General features: G+C 34.6%; 1 protein-coding gene and 1 pseudogene across 2 annotated transcripts; one reads left to right on the top strand and one right to left on the bottom strand.

The window, feature by feature from the left end:
• Positions 1–2,945: 2,945 nt before the first annotated feature.
• On the bottom strand, positions 2,946–6,348 carry LOC107792284 (5-epi-aristolochene synthase 2-like; annotated as a pseudogene).
• A 10,697-nt stretch (positions 6,349–17,045) lies between these two features.
• LOC107792367 (vetispiradiene synthase 2-like) lies at positions 17,046–19,317 on the top strand. 2 transcript variants are annotated; one of them, XM_075225894.1, is made up of 5 exons: positions 17,047–17,452; positions 17,580–17,838; positions 18,116–18,254; positions 18,403–18,648; positions 18,749–19,317. In XM_075225894.1, exons 3-5 carry the CDS (start codon positions 18,153–18,155, stop codon positions 19,043–19,045), a joined length of 645 nt encoding a protein of 214 aa, XP_075081995.1. In that variant the 5' UTR covers positions 17,047–17,452; positions 17,580–17,838; positions 18,116–18,152; the 3' UTR covers positions 19,046–19,317. The 2 variants fall into 2 exon arrangements, with proteins under 2 accessions (XP_075081994.1, XP_075081995.1); XM_075225893.1 differs by having other exon boundaries at positions 17,046–17,452; positions 17,580–18,254.
• Positions 19,318–20,399: the final 1,082 nt, after the last annotated feature.

The raw sequence follows: 20,399 nt of genomic DNA, 5'->3' as shown, positions 1-20,399 counted from the left end.
TCACCCTTCGTGCTTTTACTCTCGTCCTCACCATAGAAATCAAAATAATTGGCACGGAATTGTACATCGTGCGACACGGCATCACCCTTCGTGCTTTTACCTTACAATATTGGCACGACATCACCCTTCGTTCATTAACACTCTCAAAATCATACACGGCATCACCCTTTGTGCATTACACTCTCTCACAAATATCATGCATGACATCACCCTTCGAGCTTTAACTCTCTTCCTCACCCAAAGCAATAAGGGCAAGGGAATCAAGTAAATTAAAATAAAAATTCTGGCAAGGGAACAATAGCACAACAATAATATCCCGGCAAGGAAAATAATATCATGAATAATGACGTCCCGGCAAGGGAGATACTACAAGGCAATAACATCCCGACAAGAGAGATAATATCATAAACCTCTTCTCTTTTCCACATTTAGTTCTCAATTCAATTCTCAACTTGAGTCAACGCTCTACAATGTTCAATCGCCAATAATGCTTTCACAAGTCTTATTCATCAATAAAAATCATTATGTAAAGCATGAATAATATGAAACAGAGTCACATTAAACATTGAATAATACTCACGGTTGACACCAACATATAGATACTCGTCACCGTACCTATATGTCGTACTCAATATTTAGCACATAGCAAATAAGACTCAACTCCTAATCCCTCAACCTAAGGTTAGACCAAACACTTACCTCGATGCCACGAACACATTTCAAGTCTCAACTACCGCTTTACCTCTTGTTTCCACCACCAACTCGCTTGTATCTAGCCACAGTTTACATAATGATATCAGTAAATGTTAAATGAACCAATTCTAATGCATGAAAATAGGTTTTCCAATGTTTTTTCCAAAAAGTCCAAAAATCGACCCCGGACCCGCTTGGTCCAAACTCGAAATTCGGACCAAAAACCCGATCACCCATTCACCTCCGAGCCCGGATATATAATTGGTTTTGGAATCCGACCTCAATTTGAGGTCTAAATCCCCAAATTTCAATATTCTTAGGTTTTACCCAAAATTCTCAATTCCACCATGAAAACCCTAGATTCTAGGATGAAATCTTGTTAAAAGAAGTTAAGGAGTGAAAGAAATAAGTTAGAAATCACTTACTAGTGTTTTAGGAGAAGAAAGAGTGTATGGAAAATCACCTATTGTGTTTTAGGGTTTTGAAAAGTGAAAAATAACTGAAAAGTCCGCTTAAATATACCCCTCTCAGACCCTCTCCGCGGACTGTATAAAAAGGATTGCGGCTGCGGAGCTCCACCGCGGACCGCAAGAAATCGAGCGCGGCCACAAAGGTATGGCCTTGACCCACCACGGACCGCATAATTCCCACCACGGTAGCGAAGTCCCCAATGCGGTCGCGAAGGTTTCTCCGCGGACCGCGAGACTTGACTTCAGAGACCTGCAACTTTCTCTGAACCTGCAACTTTTCTAAGTGTAAAAACATCCCAGAACTTATCCGAAACTCACCCGAGCCCTCGGGGCTCCAAACGAAATATGTATACTAACTCAAAAACATCATATGGACTTACTTGTGCGATCAAATTGTCAAATTAACACCTTTAACAACGAATTTAGCATCAATATCAAAGAAATATCTCATGAACTCTTAAGTTCCATTTTTAACAACCAAGGGTCCGATTCATGTCATTTCAAGTCCGTTTCTTACCAAACTTTATGGGCTCAACTTAAATACTATATAAGACCTGTATCGGGATCCGGAATAAAAAATACGGGCCCGATACTATTACTTTCAAACATATTTCATTTCCAAAAACACATATTTTCCAGAAAATAATTTTCTTTAAAAATTTATTTCTCGGGCTTGGGATCTCGGAATTCGGTTCCAGGCATATGCCCAAGTCCCATATTTTCCTACGGACCCAATGGGACCGTCAAAGCACGGGTCATGGTCCGTTTACCCAAAATGTTGACAGAAGTCAACTCAAATTAATTTTAAAAGCAAAATTCATCATTTTTCACAAAATTTCACAAAATAGCTTTTCGGATACGCGTCTGGACTGTGCACGCATATCGAGGTGAGACGAATAGGATGTTTTAAGGTCTTAGGACACTGAATTTACTTGCAACACAAGTGATGACCTTTTGGGTCATCACACAATATTATTGTGCGGTGAAGAAGTAGTCTCGCCATCCTTTTATCATTGTATAAGTTTTGCATTATGCTAGTTTAATATAGGAGTATCAGTTACCAATTCTAAGGAAAGAAGAAATCCAGAACATGTAGTGGTAGTAATTGTGAGATTTTGGAATTAAGCTGCAAGGCACTTTACGTTCTTTCTATTCTGTTCTAAACGAACTTCGATATAACTAAATAATTTTTATACAATTTTATAAAATATATCTTTTGTATAATTTGTATATGATTTATACATATAAAAATTAATTTCATACAATTAATTATATATTATACAACTTATCTACAATTTTCACACATTATTTCTACCCAGTTATATACAACTACAATATAATACCACTTAAATACAACTTTTATACAATATGTCTTTTGTATATTTTGTATCTAATTTATACATAGTAAAATAAATTTCATACAACTAATTATATATTATACAATTTATCTACAACTTTCATACATTATTTCTACCCAGTTAAATACAACTAGAACAACATACAACTTAAAAATAAATTTTATACAATATGTCTTTTGTATATTTTGTATCTGATTTATACATGGTAAAAAATAAATTTCATACAACTAATTATATATTATACAACTTATCTACACTTTTCATACATTATTTCTACTCAGTTATATACAACTACAATATCATACAACTTAAATATAATTTTTATACAATGTTGTTCAACTTTCATACAATAGTTAAATGAATAAAAGAAAAATATATAAACAACAAAATACAATTTTTCTATAATTTTTCTACAATTTTGCTTCAATTTCTACAGTATAATGTATGTCATGTCTTCTTCTTCTTCTTCGAGTTTCAATCTGAAATTCAGCCAAAACCAAGTCTAATCTTCACCAAAACCCCTCAAAATTGAGATATAAACTCCAAACCATATTCTCAGTTATTTGCAACAACACCCAATCCAAACAAATAATGATTTTTGAAAACCCAAATTCGAATTCAAAGCTTCAAAGCTTTTTTAATGGCTCTCAATGGTAGAATTGCTCTTCTCTTTTCCTTTGCTTTACATTACTGAAATTTGGGATTGAGAGATAGAATGAGACCTAGAAAGAATCCTCAATTATTTGCAACAATATCCAATTCTAACAAACAATGTTTTTTGAAAATCCAAATTCGAATTCAAAGCTTTTTAATGGTTGTCAATGTGGAAATTGCGCTCGTCAAATATCTCAATTTTTGTAATAAGTTTCAAACTATTGCTTTAGTGGGGATGTCGTCACTAGAAACCTCAAATATCAACTTAAGATGTACAATCAGGAAATAACTTAAAGAAAAAAGAAAAGAGCTTGTGTTAAGATAATATAAAATGAAAGCAAAACAAGAGAACTAGAAAAGGAACTTCAATTTTATTTCTTCTTCTTAATTATGTATTATAAATATTAGACTTGTAGCATTATTCTTATAAGGATTTAAATGCGTCCTAGTTAGGAAGTGCACTGCACTATCGCAAAAGCGACTCCCTAACAACTTTATTCAACAAGATAAAAACACAACATCTTATTTTCTAAACAAAGATGAATGAAGTTTCCTTAAGATGAGCAATAGTTGGCAGCTCTAGATTTTGATGGATTCCACAAGTAGGGCAATAATGTGAGGTTTTAAAACTTTCTCCGGGTTAGTATATCCATCTTGGTTGTTTTTATATGAAAAGTCAACAATACGAGCAAAATTGAGAATACGATATAAAAGCTCCATAGAGACAGGAGTGCGCCTAAGAATTCCTTCGTTAACATCCTTCCATGCTGCATCAACCTTTTCTTGAAATTTAGTCATTGCCTCTTCTGTTGATACCCCATAATCTCTCATGTAGCACTCAATTCTTGTTGCAATTTGTCCCCTACTTTTCTCAATCTGTAAAGGCAAATTGATTAGGGTTGCCTCAATTGTCGTCGCAATACTTTGTTTGCTCAAATATCATATAATGATCTAATATGTGTGGGGATACAACTCATACCTCGTATGTTGCTATGTCATCAATAATTCGACATAATATTGCACTAGCTTCAAAAATCTTAGGATTCTTTGCTAACCATTCAAAATCCTGCTCGGTAATAGACTTCACCCCCAAATAACATGTTGTAGGGCACGAGTAATAGGTGCTAGTTGCTAGCCCATTGCTTAGGTATTCAGAAAAATATGGCTTATATCCTTCAATAAACCATTTTGCTTCGATATTATAATTTCTTACTAGTTCTTTCACCTATGAAACCCAAACATATGAATTCCAGTGTTAGAGAATTGCTTGTTTGCTTCGAGCTTATGATCACGAATAAAAGAACACGAGATAAAACAATGTGAAAAATTGATTAAGGAAAAAGTAGTTTGATAGTTAGGTCGTTGGGTCTACAGACTCTTTCTTTTGCATGGTAGACAACACGAGATCTTCCATCACTAGACAAATCCTTTTCATAATCCTCATGAAGATCTAAAAGAGCCTTATAATTGATTTTCATGTAATCAGGGAGCCGATCGATTTCGCTAATATCCTATCTGCAAGGTGACAAAGCTATGGTAAATTTGTGCATTTTAAAAGAACATAAATATAATGAGCAAAAGCTCGCCTTAATCTTTTCATGATATTGATCACTTTCAAAGTATATCTGAATAAATGAATTGATGAAGTTCATATATACCTTTCTATGGCATCCGTGTATGTGTCAAGTTCTTTAATTGTACCATAAGAATCAAAGGTGTCATCCAAAATCGAAATCATTGATATGGTCTTAGTGAGCATGATACTAGCTTGAGAATATTGAGGCTCAAAATATACTCCTAATGCCCAAAAGTAGCATTCAACTGTATCTCTTGCATATGGAAGTGTTGTCACAAAATTCAAATCTTTCCACCACCTGCAGCATAACAAATTAACATCAGTACTTAGAGAAATGATCAGTCAAAAAGGTTTTATTGTTTTTATATATTGCATCTTGATATTTCAGCAAGTTCTATTTTGTGCAACATCTGGAGCAAGTTGAAATCCAATTTGGCAAATCGAAGTAACATATTGTTCTTTGATTGCTCCTTCTCACAGATTGATGAGATGAAGAATCAGGTCTCAACTTTAGGAACGCCCTTGTGCAAAGGTTGCTCAAGGTCATGTGTCACTTGCTCCCGAAGTGGAGATTTCAAATGTGGAGCTGCAGATTCAAGATGAATAGTTGAGAAAGCAAGTGCATTTTCTAAGATGTCGTCAGCATGAGTTCTTACATATGTAGCTTCGTATAAGCTCAATAGTCCTAAGACATCGCTAGCAAGAGACTCCTTGAATTTGCCATTTTCGTCTTGGAATTTGCTGAAAATTTCTGGTATTTCAAAAAAATAAAACTCAAGATAGAGTAACTAGCCTTCTTCCAAATGGATATATAACAACATTATATTAAAGGCGTATGTGCTTTATGATGAACTTACCATGAGAGATGTTGAAACCATGTTGCCTGAGCAATCGAAATTGAAGTGCAGAAGTGCTCAAATCATCGAAGGTTGAGTTTTGGTTGTAAATTTGATCCAAAATATCATAAATTTCTTTCTCAAAGTGGTAGGATGTGCCAAGGCGTTCAATAATGTCAATCAAATTCAATGTTTCAGCCAACTTCCTTCCGGTTGCTAACAACATACTCCTTGTCTGTTCCTTCAATGCTTCAATCTCTTGAGCATACTTTTCCGCAACCTATATATCGTATATTTGAATGTTTAAAAACAAAAAGTAAAAAACAAAACAGATATTGGCAAATTAATGTTGTTCAATAAACATAAAGAAGAAAGAAATTAACCATGCTTGCAAGAAGAAACTATATAGAAAGAAGTTAATTATTTACCTGATTGTCAATGGAGAATGAAAGGAACTGAACACCCCATAAACTAGGGGAGAAGTTGGCGACGGGGCGAACGATCTCTTCTTCATAGTTGCCAACTGCTGCTGCTGAGGCCATTGCTAATGGAAGATGAGAGTATTGTTTTTGTTCTTTTAAAGAAGAAAGAAGGAACTCTCAATTGTTGAAAACTGATGACTTAAATGGAAGAGAAAAGACAAGTATATATAGTGGTGAGAGACACACAGCCAACTCTCTAATTAATCTCTTATGTAATCTAAACAACTAACAAGATTACGTTAATGTGATCTTAAGATCAGATTTTAACTGATCAACATTTGCAGGATCACCTAATCTTTTTGCAGTAGCCTTACTTGACTTTATACTAGGTAGACATCACTCACAAAGTTGGATCACTTAATTCTTCACGTTTGAAACATTTATATTACTGTCTGTTTCCACAAAGTTTGACTTGCACTTTTCATGGTCCTAAAAACTAAAGGGCAAAAAGCTTTGTGGGATCATGACTTTTTTGTTGTTATAAAAATTTCTCATTAAGGACAAAATGAGTAAAATAAAAAGTTTAAAGTTAAATTGTTTCCAATTATTTTTAAAACGTACTAATAAGAAAAATGTGTCATTTAAATTGAAACAGGAGTAAACAAAATAAAAAAAAAAACTTTTACGTAACTTTTATAAAGTGATAGTGTAAAGAACTTTGAGACTACCAGCCACCAGGTATGGATGTTAAATATCTAAACTTAAATTCTTACTAGCTTGCCAAGGCAGATCGTAATATCGTAAACCACAATGGAATGGAAGTTAGTGTTACGAAGCGAAATGAGAGGATGTCTCTTAAATTATCCCAAATATCACTTTTCTCTGACTCATTAATTATCTCAAAATTTCTACATCACTTGTATTCCTACCTTTTTTTTCTTCCAAACTCAGTACAGTGTTTAATAATTGTCCCACAAGTTGAATTGTCAGCATTTTTTCTTATGTTATTAGTTTTGCGGAAGTCAAATGTATATAGTGTGAATGAGTCACAACTATTATACCAAAAATTATGACAACCACTAAATAATAAATAAGACAATAAAGCAACAATAAAAGGAATACCAGAATTTACGAGGTTCGGTTAATTTTGCATACTTCCTCGGACACAACCAATATTTTATTCCACTCCAAAAATACAAGTGAAATAATACTAAAGAAAGAAGATACAAATCCCTTAAAGAGATAAGAAGGCAAATGAAAGGTGTGTTTAAATCTTAAACATTAGGCCTTCTTTTATATTGGTACTTGGGACTTTGGCACAACAAATCTCCACCTTGGGAAAATTCCACATCTTCAATTTTCTCTCAATACAAAGTTTGGTTATGTCTTCATCTTCAATCTTCAGTGTTCAACAATGTTGATCAAATCTAAACAATGTTGAAATTTGACCGCAGTCACCACTTTTGTCAGTATATCAGCAGGATTCTCTGTAGTATGAATTTTCTTCACCGCAACTCCAGCTTCTTCTATGATTTCTCGTACGAAATGATACCGAACATCAATGTGCTTCATCCTTGCATGATAAACCGAAAAATTCTGATACTTTTTTGTCCAATACCAAGCTCTTTTAGCAATCCCTGAAGCCAAATTGCCTCCTTCACAGCCTCTATAATAGCCATGTACTCTGCCTCTGTTGTAGACAAAGCAACTGTTGACTGCAAAATAGACTTCCAACTAACTGGTGCCTTTGCAAAAGTAAACACATAACCAGTAGTTGATCTTCGTTTGTCCAGATCACCCGCAAAATCTGAGTCACAATATCCAACTGCAGACTGATTGCATTCCTGCTCAAAAACTAGCCCAACATCTACAGTATTATGAATATACCGTAGAATCCACTTCACAGCTTGCCAATGCTCCTTTCCTGGATTATGCATATATCTGCTAATAACTTCAACAACTTGTGAAATGTCAGATCTCGTACAGACCATTGCATACATCAAGCTGCCAACAACATTTGCGTATGGTACCTTTGACATATACTCTCGTTCAGCTTCATCTTTTGGCGACATAGTAGTACTTAGCTTAAAATGGGGAGCAAGTGGAGTACTAACTGGCTTAGTCTTTTCATCTATGCCAAAACGTTGTAGTACTCTTTTCAGATATTCTTTCTGAGATAATCAGAGTTTCTTTGAACGTGTATCTCTTATTATCTCCATGCCAAGAATTTTCTTTGCCTCACCCAGATCCTTCATCTCGAACTCCTTCTTCAGTTGAATCCTCAACTTATCAATTTCTTCCGAATTCTTAGAAGCTATCAACATATCATTAACATATAGGAGAAGATATACAAAGGAACCATCTTTAAGCTTGCACAAATACACACAATGATCATATTTGTTTCTCTTGTACCCTTGCCGCAACATAAACTTGTCAAATCGCTTGTACCATTATCTAGAAGATTGTTTCAATCCATACAATGATTTTTCAAGTTTGCATACCATATTTTATTTTCCAACAACTTTGAATCCTTCTGGCAGAGTCATATAGATTTCCTCCTCCAAATTTCCATGTAAAAATATAGTTTTACATCCATCTGAACTAGTTACAAATCCAACTGTGCTACTAAAGCCAACATAATTATAATGGAGGAATGTTTTACAACTGGAGAAAATACTTTATTGTAATCAATTCCCTCCTTTTGAGAATATCCTTTGGCCACCAATCTTGCTTTGTAGCGAACATCTTCTTGGTTAGAAAATCCTTCTTTCTTTGCAAACACCCATTTGCACCCAATTGCTTTCTTTCCCTTTAAGAGATTAGCCAATCTTCATGTATGATTCTGATGAAGGGACTGTATTTCATCATTCATGACAATCCTCCACTTATCTTCTTCTAAACTTTGGACTGCATCTTTATAAGTGGTAGGAACATCATCAGCTACAATTGAGGCGGCACAAGTAACCATCTCTATAAAGACGAATAGGTTTTGTTATTGTCCTTTTTGGCTTGCTGGTTGCTATTGATTCAAGTTGTTGTTAAGGTTCCTGAGTTGGAATCTCCCTCTCTACTGGCTCTTCTTCCAGAAGATAATCTTCATTTGTTTCCTCCTCTGCTTCTTGTATAGGAAAAATAAATTTTCCCTCAAACTCCACCTGCTTAGAAGCACCCTCATTTTGTTTAGTATCTTCTGTTACCTTATTTACCATAGCAGATTCATCAAAGGTAACATCCCTGCTGAATATTACTTTCTTTATCATAGGACACCATGAGCGATATCCTTTGACTCCAGAAGTAATCCCCATAAAAATAGTCTTCTTTGCCCTTAGATCCAATTTTGACTCTGTTATGATAATATGCAGTTGAGCCAAATATGTGCAAAAAGTCATAATTTACAGCAGGCTTTCCATACCATTTTTCAAATGGTGTCTTCCCATCAATAGCATCAGATGGTAAGCGATTAATGAGGTGTCATGCATATGTAATTGCCTCAGCTCAAAATTCTTTGTCCAAGACAGACAACATACACCGTACCTTCTCCAGCAAGTTCCGGTTCATACGTTCTGCCACTCCATTCTGTTATGGTGTATGTCTGACAGTGAAGTGTCGGACGATGCCATCATTTTCACAGACTTTATTGAAATGATTATTTTTGTATTCACCTCCATTGTCTGTGTGAATACACTTGATCCTCCTGCCTGTTTGATTCTCCACCATCGTCTTCCATTTGAGAAAAATTCTCAACACTTCATCTTTGCTCTTCATTGTATACACTCTTTGGGAAAAATCATCAACAAAGGTTACAAAATAGTGCTTCCCATCCAATGAAGGTATTTTGGAAGGACCACAAACATCAGAGTGTACATAATCCAAAATGCCTTTAGTATTATGGATCGCTTAACCCTTGTCTGTTTCCTTTTGACACAATGCTCGCAAAACTCCAAGTTTCAAGCCTTTATTCCCTTTAACAATCCTTGATCTGATAGAGTTTTCAAGGATTTTCCTCCAGCATGTCCCAAGCGCATGTTCCATAACCTGGTTGCTTCTGCCTCTATTTCGTCACTAGATATCACTGTCTCTGTCCCAATAACTGTACTACCACGATAACGGTACATATTATTATTTTTCCGATTGGCCTTCATTAACACTAGTGCACCGGAACATACTCTCATCACTCCATTTCTGCAATGATTTTGAACCCTTTTGATTCTAGGGCTCCCACAAAGATGAGATTCTTTTTCAAATCTGGTATATATCGAACATCTGTTAATATTCTGATCATTCCATCATGGTTCCTTAATCGTATTGAACCAATTCCATATGAGGTAAGAGGGTTGTTGTCCGCTGTGTGGATGACTCCATATTCTCCTTCTTGAAAATCCACGAACCAGTCCTTGTTGGGACACATATGATAGCTACAAGCCGAGTCCATCAACCATATGTCTGATGATGTTGATGACTCTGTTGTAACTAATGAGAAGTTTGAATCATCATAATCAGCTACATTTGAATCCATAATGGTCTTTCCATTGTTATATTTGGCCTTATTCTTCAACTTCGGACAGTCTTTCTTCCAGTGCCGCTTTTCTCGACAAAAGGCACATTCATCTTTGATGGGTCTAGATCTTGACTTTGATTTTTCCTTCTTTGTCCTCGTTTGATTTTGAGGACGACCTCTCACAACCAGTGCTTCTCCTTCTCCGTCATTCTGTTTTTCTCCCTTTCTTTGTTCATAGCTGTGCAAAGCCGAACAAACTTCTCTGAGAGAAATTTCATCATTCCCATGGAGTAGAGTAGTTTCAAGGTGCTCGTACTCATCAGGAAGTGACCCCAACAACATCAAGTCCAAGTCACCATCATCAAAAGTTGCATCCATATTTTGCAAATTTGTGACCAACTTATTGAAATTGGTGATATGTTCATTCATCGTGGTACCAAGAACATAGGTGAAGCGAAACAGTCTCTTCTTCATGTACAATGTATTTTGACTGTTTTCCTTCAAAAATTTATCCTTCAGTGCTTTCCATAATTTACTTACAGAAGTTTCCTTTGTATATGGATATTTCTGCTCTCTAGCAAGGTAGGATTGAATGGTACCGCAAGCAACATGGTTGAAAATTCTCCAATCTTCTTCTCCAATAATATCTGGTCTCTTTTCTTCAATAGAAAGATCTAGCTCTTGTAGAAAAAGGACATCTAGAACCTCTCCTTGCCACATCCCAAAATGTCCTGAACCGTAAAAAATTTCTACCGCAAATGTTGCACTTGATACAATTCTTGTCATAAGCGAAGATGCCAATGATGATGTATTGTTGACACTTGATGTAGATTTTTCTTGTTTATTGTCTCCCACCTTTGACACAAATATTATTTAATAGCTGACGACACAAATCAAGATTATTTCCTTTCTGGTGTGGAAGATCAGACTAAGATGCAACCATAGAGCAGACTCAGACAAAACCTTGACTCACTTACCAAAATAAATCTTTTCTGATGTGGAAGATCAGACTATGCTGCAACCACAGATCATACTTAGACAGTACCTTGGCTCTGATACCAATTGTTGCGGAAGCCAAATGTATATAGTGTGAATGAGTCACAACTATTATACCAAAAATTATGATAGCCACCATATAATAAATAAGACAATAAAGCAACAATAAAAGGAACACCAGAATTTACGAGGTTCGACTAATTTTGCCTACTTCCTCGGACACAATCAATATTTTGTTCCACTCCAAAAATACAAGTGAAATAATACTAAAGAAAGAAGATACAAATGCCTTAAAGAGATACGAAGGCAAATGAGAAGTGTGTTTAAATCCTAAACATTAGGCCTTCTTTTATAGGGTGAAGTACCAACCAAAATTGGTACTTCACCGATGTGGGACATTGGGACAACAATTAGAGAATTTTCAAAGTTTTCGTTTCGTGGCACCGTGAAACGAAATTAAAGAGTGAAGAGAGAGGAAGTAGGTTATGGAGAAGAAGAGAGTGAGAAAACGAATTTTATATGTATATGCGTATCAAATTTTTAATTTACTCGATATATAAGAGATAGAATTTTCATGTATATGCATATAATAAAATGAATTTTGTAAATTAATGAAATTAACTACACAAATATAAATATTTCTCGGATTTGCTCCCACACTCTCCATATCATCAACTCCATATAAATATGGACGACAACAATTAATATGAACTTAAATGGTGGGTGCTATGGCAAAATAAAGGGGAAAAGAGGATTAAGACACGGGGATACAATCTCTCCTTTACTGTTTGTGATCTGTATGGAATATTTCACGCGCATGATGCATGGTGCATGTAGCTAAAAAGGAAGAATTTGCTTTTCATACAAAATGCAAAGGATTGAAGCTGACACACCTTTGTTTTGCGAATGATATGATACTATTCAGTAAATGAGATTATCTATCAGTAATGCTCATGCTAAGGGGACTCAAATCATTCTCGAATGCATCTGGTATGGCTGTTAATGCAAATAAATCGAACATCTTAGGTGCAAATATGAATGGTAGAGAGATAAAAGACATATGTGAGTTGACAGGATATAAGAAAGGTAAACTTCCATTTAAATATCTTGGAGTGCCTATATCCTCAAAGAAACTAAGTGTTGTAGATTGTGAAATGTTGATAGACAAGATACTGGTATAGATCAAAGGATGGGGATCTAGGATCTTACTGTATGCAGGGAGAATTCAATTGGTAAATACAGTGTTGCTGCACCTACAGTCATATTGGGAATTCATCTTCTTACTACCAAAAAGGGTCATGAAGGACATTGTAGCTATCTGTAGGAACTACCTATGGGATGGAAAAAGTGTCATGAACAAATCCTTACAGGTAGCATGGGACCTAGTCTGCCGAACAAAAAGAGAGCTAGAGTGGATTAGGAATACAAGACTGTTTGCTATGGAATGAAGCAACATTGGTAAAATATGTATGAAATATAGAGCAAAAAAGTAATTTATTATGGGTTAAATGGGTAAATCACATATACATAAATGACAAAGACTGGTGGCAATACAAACCACCGCAAGATAGTGAATGGTATTGGAAGAAAATATGTAATATCAAAATAGTTTTTGCTGTAGGGTTTGAACAAAAAGGGTGGAAGGGGAAAATGAAGGGGTACACAGTAAATGATGAAGGATACCAATGGAGAAGAAGAGCAACACCTAATTAAATGGTCATATGCACGATGGATTTGGAATAGATTAAAATGTTCCAAAACATTGTTTTATAGGCTAGTTGATCATGAGATAGAGATTACTTATGAGGGACAGACTACATATGATGGGAATAAGCCAGGAGAGAACATGTCTACTCTGTGGAATGCAGGATGAAACAATTCATCATTTGTACTTTGAGTGTCAATTCTCTAAAATGTGCATTGATGAACTATGCAACTGGATGGGAATAAAGCTGAAGCAACCAGATATGCAAAGCATTTGGAGGAAAATGGGTAGACGTATAAAAAGGAGAATATGCCGAGGATTCGTGACCTCAATCATCACAGCAGTTATGTATGGAATATGGCGAGCAAGGAATATAATGAAGCTCTATGGAATCAGAAAGTACCATTGCAAACAAAGATGTGGAAGAGCATAAAAGAGGATAGCAAATACAGACTATAACTCATAGAAGCCAACAGGAAGAATAGAAAAAAAATAGAGTGAATCAATAAATTGTACAGATAAAGAAATAGCAATGACTATGCAATAGTGTAGGACTAGTTTCTAACTGGGCAAACCTACCTACTAGGGATGCTCAAGGAGAAGAGAATAACGATATAGTTTTGACATTGAGCTAGATAGGATAGCTTATAGATTATGGATTGGAAATATTACTTGTAAGTAACTTTGCTAGGTGGGAATCAATAAAAAATTTCTTTCACCTAAAAACAATCAATATGAAAACATGCGCGCGCACATATATACATATATATGTGTGTGTGAGATGAGGTCTATTCATGAAAAAAAAATTGATAAGATGACTTCACGTCTTATTTTGTGAGTAATCATGGGATAATTCGCTAATCCTGTGTAGTCATATTTCCGAAATCTGGATGAGGCCAGTGTGGCACGTGATGAGCATACAGGGCTAAAATGATTTATTTTCCAACTTATTTTGGTGAGGCACCATTTCTTGTTCGCGCTAGCTTATTATGTTGTTCTTTCCTTTTTATTTATTTGGGGGTTGTCGTGGGTGGTTATTTTACTTCATGTTTTAGAGGCTTCCATATATAGATAGTAATAGTAATGTAGGGTTGTAATATGGTTCCACATAACAATCATGAACGGAGACATTTATAGATATTGTATAATTTATTACTTTTTACTTGTATGAAATGGGCCGAATGAGCCTCGATTTAAATATTTTATGCATGGTTTTGGAAATGGTTTATTTTAGTTTTAATGCATATGGTTTGGGCATATCATATGGAATGATTCGCTCAATACGAATAAAGTATAGGGTGCTAATCACGCCAGTCCATGAATTTTACGGCGCGATAGAAGTTCTATTAGGTTATTAGGTTCTTAGTAGCAATTGATGGCCTTTTCTTTCTTTTACTTTATATAGCTTACTGTTAATGTTTTATTGCAAACTATTATTGTATATAAAATATATGGTTTTTTCATTTTAATATGTTTGAGCTGTTCACATCATAATGTAATATTATCATCCGTTTATAGGGAGTTGATAATACGGAAGAGTATTGGAGAAAATCCGAGAAATATTTATATTTATGTAGTTAATTTCATTAATTTATAAAATTCACTTTATTATATGCATATACATGAAAGTTTTATCTCTAATATTCCGAGTAAATTTACAATATTATATACCTATACATGAAAATTTTATCTCTTCTATAGTGACTAAATTAATAAGATTTCATTTTATAAATTCAGTATTAAGTTTTATTTGCTTAACATAATCTAGCCGCCTTTGTGGTTATATTTTAAAAATAAACGTATATAATTGGTTTGTTCATAGTAATTGTCACAGAGAATAGGGTTCATTGATACTTTGGCCCCACTAATAAAGCATTAAAACGCTTAAATTCATATCTGTTCTCCTCCACACAACAAAACTTTGAAAGTTCTTTAATAACAGAAGGAGAAAAGCTGGCAATTCAACTTGTGGTACAATTAAACGAAAGGAAAAACTTGTAGCTAGGAATACACGTGATGTTGAAAATTTGAGATACAGACAATAATGAGTCAGAAAATTGATATTTTGATGTAATTTTCTTGCCATTTTCTATCTAAGTAGGTCAAATTGAGGACTTGGACCATATGCTTCTATTCACTCTGTTGGTTTGTGGGATAAGAGATAATAATCTCATAATAAAAATATGAGATTCTTTAATTAATTCCATGTTTGGAATTTTCGTTTCCAGTATGAGCAATGCCGGGACTAGATATATTACAATTCTAGTATTATTTTTATACAATATTCATTATTCAATGTAGATTAATAATCTCAGGATAAACTAACTAAATGACAAAAGTGTCCTTCACCAATACTCTTCATCCAAAGCCTTTTAAGACAGTGTAAAAACTGGAAATAAAAGTTTCTCCAAATTTATTTATTATAAACCAAACATATATTTTACATTATACCCCATATATTCCTTTTTTTTTTAATCTAATGAACGATTACATCTACCAAAAAGGTCTACCCACTAAATAATTGGATTCACTACAAAAGAATATTCCGACAAAAAAACAAATTGGTTGGTAAATTAAGTTACCAACCGATTACCAAAGGAAGTGCGACAATAAGGTATTGTTGGTTAAACTTAGATTACATCTGGTATTTTCAAAAGTTTTCTCATAATATAATAGAAATAAGTGTGAGGTTTAAAGAATGTTTAACTAATTTTTTAAGTCGAATTATTTACAATACAATGGGATAGCTTAAAATAGAATAGTGGGAAAGGATCTTATTTGGAAAAGGAGGACCATATTGCTTGAGTAAAAAGGGCAGCCCGCTGTACTAAGCTCCCGCTATGCGCGGGGTCCGGGGAAGGGCCAGACCACAAAGGTCTATTGTACGCAGCTTTACCCTGCATTTCTGCAAGACGTTGTTTCTACGGCTCGAACCCGTGACCTCCTAGTTACATGGCAACAACTTTACCAGTTACGCTATGGCTCCCTTCATCGCAGTGCTTGACTCTTTCATAGAATGTGAGAGTTACCAAACTCTGAATATTCTGTCAAGAAACTTCAACAGAAAAAACACTACTCAATCTACTAATAACAAAACAAAGTTCAAGTAGCTGAAATTGAAATTCTCTGCAGCTTTTAGTTGTGTGATTATGAAGGAAATCATCTCCTATTTGTCTAGTTGAAGAAAGCCTCTAATTTGCCTTGGTGGATATGGCTATGAATGCAAATTTATATCTGCAACTTTATTTGCTTCTTTGTAACAATGTTTAACCATTACTCTATCTCCTTGACAATATCTTTGATTTTGGTGTTAATAGTTAAGGGTGCCTTGGGCACGTTGACCATGACTCTAATTGGAAATGTAGTACTACTTTTCTACCATTGCTTAAAAGTCTCTCGTAGAAGAGGAGCTTTGGCGTAACTGGTAAAGTTCGTTGTTGTCATGTGACTAGGAGGTCACGTGTTTGACCGTAGAAATAACCTCTTGCAGAAATGCATGGTAAGGCTGCATAGAATAGAAGGTATGACCATTATAGACCCCACGCATAGCGGGAACTTAGTGTACCGAGTTTAAAAGTTTCTTATAAATATGTTCTTGTTAAAACATTTAGTAGTTTTTACTTTAGTAATAAATTAATAAGAAAGTTTAGATTTGACGTCTAAACCTCGTGGCTGGTAGTTTCAAAATTATTTACACCATCACTTCATAAAAGTTACTTAACAGTATTTTATTTCAGTTAATATAAATGTAGGTAAAAGTTGCATTCTATCTTTTTAAAAACGCGCGAAGCCTCCAATAATATTTGGAAGTCCACAGTTGGGCCTAAGTTTTCTTTCTAACGTGCAGAATTAAGTGATCCAACCTTGTGAGTGATGACTAGTTAGTCTAATGTCAAGTAAGGCAACTGCAAGAAGATTAGATGATCCTGCAAATTAATTTTGATCAGTTAATCTGATCTTAAGATCACATTAACGTGATCTTAAGATTAAATAAGAGATTACTTGGAGAGTTGGTTGTGTGTCTCTCACCACTATATATGCTTATCCTTTCTCTTCCATTTATGTCATCACACTCACTGTTTTCAACTATACAGTTTCTTTCTTCTATCAACTTTCATCTTGCATTAGCAATGGCCTCAGCAGCAGCAGTTGACAACTATCAAGAAGAGATCGTTCGCCCCGTCGCCAACTTCTCCCCTAGTCTTTGGGGTGATCAGTTCCTTTCATTCTCCTTTGAAAATCAGGTAATTCATTAACTTCTTTCTATATAGTTTAATTCTTCTTGCAAGCATGGTTAGTTTCTTCTTTATGTTTATTGAACAACATTAGTTTTGCTAATTTTAGTTTTCTTTTTTAATACATTATAAATAGATTGCAGAAAAGTATGCTCAAGAGATTGAACCATTGAAGGAACAAACAAGGAGTATGTTATTAGCTACTGGAAGTAAATTGGCTGATACGTTGAATTTAATTGACACTATTGAACGCCTTGGCATAGCCTACCACTTTGAGAAAGAAATTGATGAAATTTTGGATCAAATTTACAACCAAAACTCAACCTTTGATGATTTGTGCACTTCTGCACTTCAATTTCGATTGCTCAGGCAACATGGTTTCAACATCTCTCCAGGTAAGTTCATCATGAAGCACATACGCCTTTAATAAAATATTGTTACAATTATTTATATATATTCGTTTGGATGACACTTTTGATGCTTATGGTACAATTAAAGAACTTGACATATACACGGATGCCATAGAAAGGTATATATGAACTTCATCAATTCACTTATTCAAATATACTTTGAAAGTGATCAATATCATGAAAAGATTAAGGCGAGCTTTTGCTCATTATATTTATGCTCTTTTAAAATGCACAAATTTACCATAGCTTTGTCACCTTGCAGATGGGATATTAGCGAAATTGATCGGCTCCCTGATTACATGAAAATCAGTTATAAGGCTCTTTTAGACCTTCATGAGGATTATGAAAAGGAATTGTCTAGTGATGGAAGATCTCATGTTGTCTACCATGCAAAAGAAAGAGTGTGTAGTCCCAACAACCTAACTATCCAATTATTTTTTTCGTAATTCATTTCTCACGTCATTTTGTCTGGCGGCTAGCAGATCATAAACTTGGAGCAATCAAGATACAATTCTCTAACACTTCAATTCATATGTTTGGGTTTTACAGGTCAAAGAACTAGTAAGGAATTATAATATCGAGGCAAAATGGTTTATTGAAGGATATAAGCCACATTTTTCTGAATACCTAAGCAATGGACTTGCAACTAGCACCTATTACTCGTGCCCTACAACATGTTATTTGGGCGTGAAGTCTATTACCGAGCAGGATTTTGAGTGGTTAGCAAAGAATCCTAAGATTTTTGAAGCTAGTGCGATATTATGCCGAATTATTGATGACATAGCAACATACGAGGTAGTATCCCACACGGATTAGATCATTATATGATATTTGACCAAACAAAGTATTGCAACGACAATTGAGGCAACCCTAATTAATCAATCTGCCTTTACAGGTTGAAAAAAGTAGGGGACAAATTGCAACAGGAATTGAGTGCTACATGAGAGATTATGGAGTATCAACAGAAGAGGCAATGACTAAATTTCAAGAAATGGTTGATGCAGCATGGAAGGATGTTAACGAAGGAATTCTTAGGCCTACTCCTGTCTCTATGGAGCTTTTATCTCGTATTCTTAATTTTGCTCGTATTGTTGACTTTACATATAAAAACAATCAAGATGGATATACTAACCCGGAGAAAGTTTTAAAACCTCACATTATTGCCCTACTTGTGGAATCCATCAAAATCTAGAGCTGCCAACTATTGCTCATCTTAAGGAAACTTCATTCATCTTTGTTTAGAAAATAAGATGTTGTGTTTTTATCTTGTTGAATAAAGTTGTTAGGGAGTCGCTTTTGCGATAGTGCAGTGCACTTCTTAACTAGGACCTTGTGCATTGTGGATGTCTTTCCATAACAAGATTTATGGAGAAATCTTGTTACATAACAATAAGTTAAGGTTATGAAGTTTCATGTGGGAGTCTTCCTTTTCTTATAAATAGTCACTTGTGACCTATTTGTAATACACCAAGAAGAAGAAATAAATCTCTCTTTAAGTTCCTTTTCTAATTTTTTTTGTTTTACTTTCAATTTATACCATTGTATAACACGTTATCAACACAATTATTCACACTCTGAAACAATCCCTTCTCGAAATCATTGAGCTAAATGATACGAACAAGTGTTAATGGATGGTATGCTTCTCTTAAAATTGGTTGGTTTTCTGAAATTTCAACTCTCTGAATTCCACTCAAAGGTGAATTCCTTCTACTATTGTTTTTAAAGTATCTCCCTTCTCTTCCAGAGAACAGAAACTTAAAAAATTCAAGTTGTGGGGCAATTAAACGAAACTGAATTCCATCTTTTAAACGCTGTACTGAGTTTGCAAAAAACAGGTAGGAACACACGTAATGTTGAAATTTTGAGAAAATTGATATTTTGGTGTAATTTACTTACCATTTTCGAGGTATACAATTAACCGAAAAATAATTAATTCATAATTACAATACATCTCTCAATGTTTTCTACACAAGTAAATAGATATTAGCATTCCTATATTTATAGTAGTGCAAAAACCTAAACGTTAACTAGAAATTGGAAAATCTATTCCAATATTATTGACTTAAATCTGATTTATAGCCTGTTTGGCCAAGTTTTTAAGAAGCCAAAACTGCTTTAATTTAAATATTAAAAGTATTTATTTAAGAGAGCTGAGGTGTCTGACCAAGTTTTTAGAGGAGACATAAGCACTTTTTGAATAGTAGCCTGTTTGGCCAAGTTTTTAAGAAGCCAAAAGTGCTTTAATTTAAATATTAAAAGTATTTATTTAAGAGAGCTGAGGTGTCTGACCAAGTTTTTAGAGGAGACATAAGCACTTTTTGAATAGTAGCAGAAAACATAAACTGAAAAAATAGCTTTTCCCCGTAACAAGGGTGGACACACGTTAGTGTAATCAGTGGCACGTCACACCGCTTCGGCGAAAATCTATATATTATTAAAAGGAGAGGAAAAAGCCCTCTCCTTAAGCCAAGTGGCAGCCTAGAAAAAAGTCACTTGGCATAATTAGTTATTTAGTTAATAATTAGTTATTGGTTATTGTTTTTGAA

This window comes from Nicotiana tabacum, chromosome 11, assembly GCF_000715075.1.
Source record: "Nicotiana tabacum cultivar K326 chromosome 11, ASM71507v2, whole genome shotgun sequence".
NCBI classification, from domain to species: domain Eukaryota; kingdom Viridiplantae; phylum Streptophyta; class Magnoliopsida; order Solanales; family Solanaceae; genus Nicotiana; species Nicotiana tabacum.
This window is presented reverse-complemented; position numbering and strand designations above follow the sequence as displayed.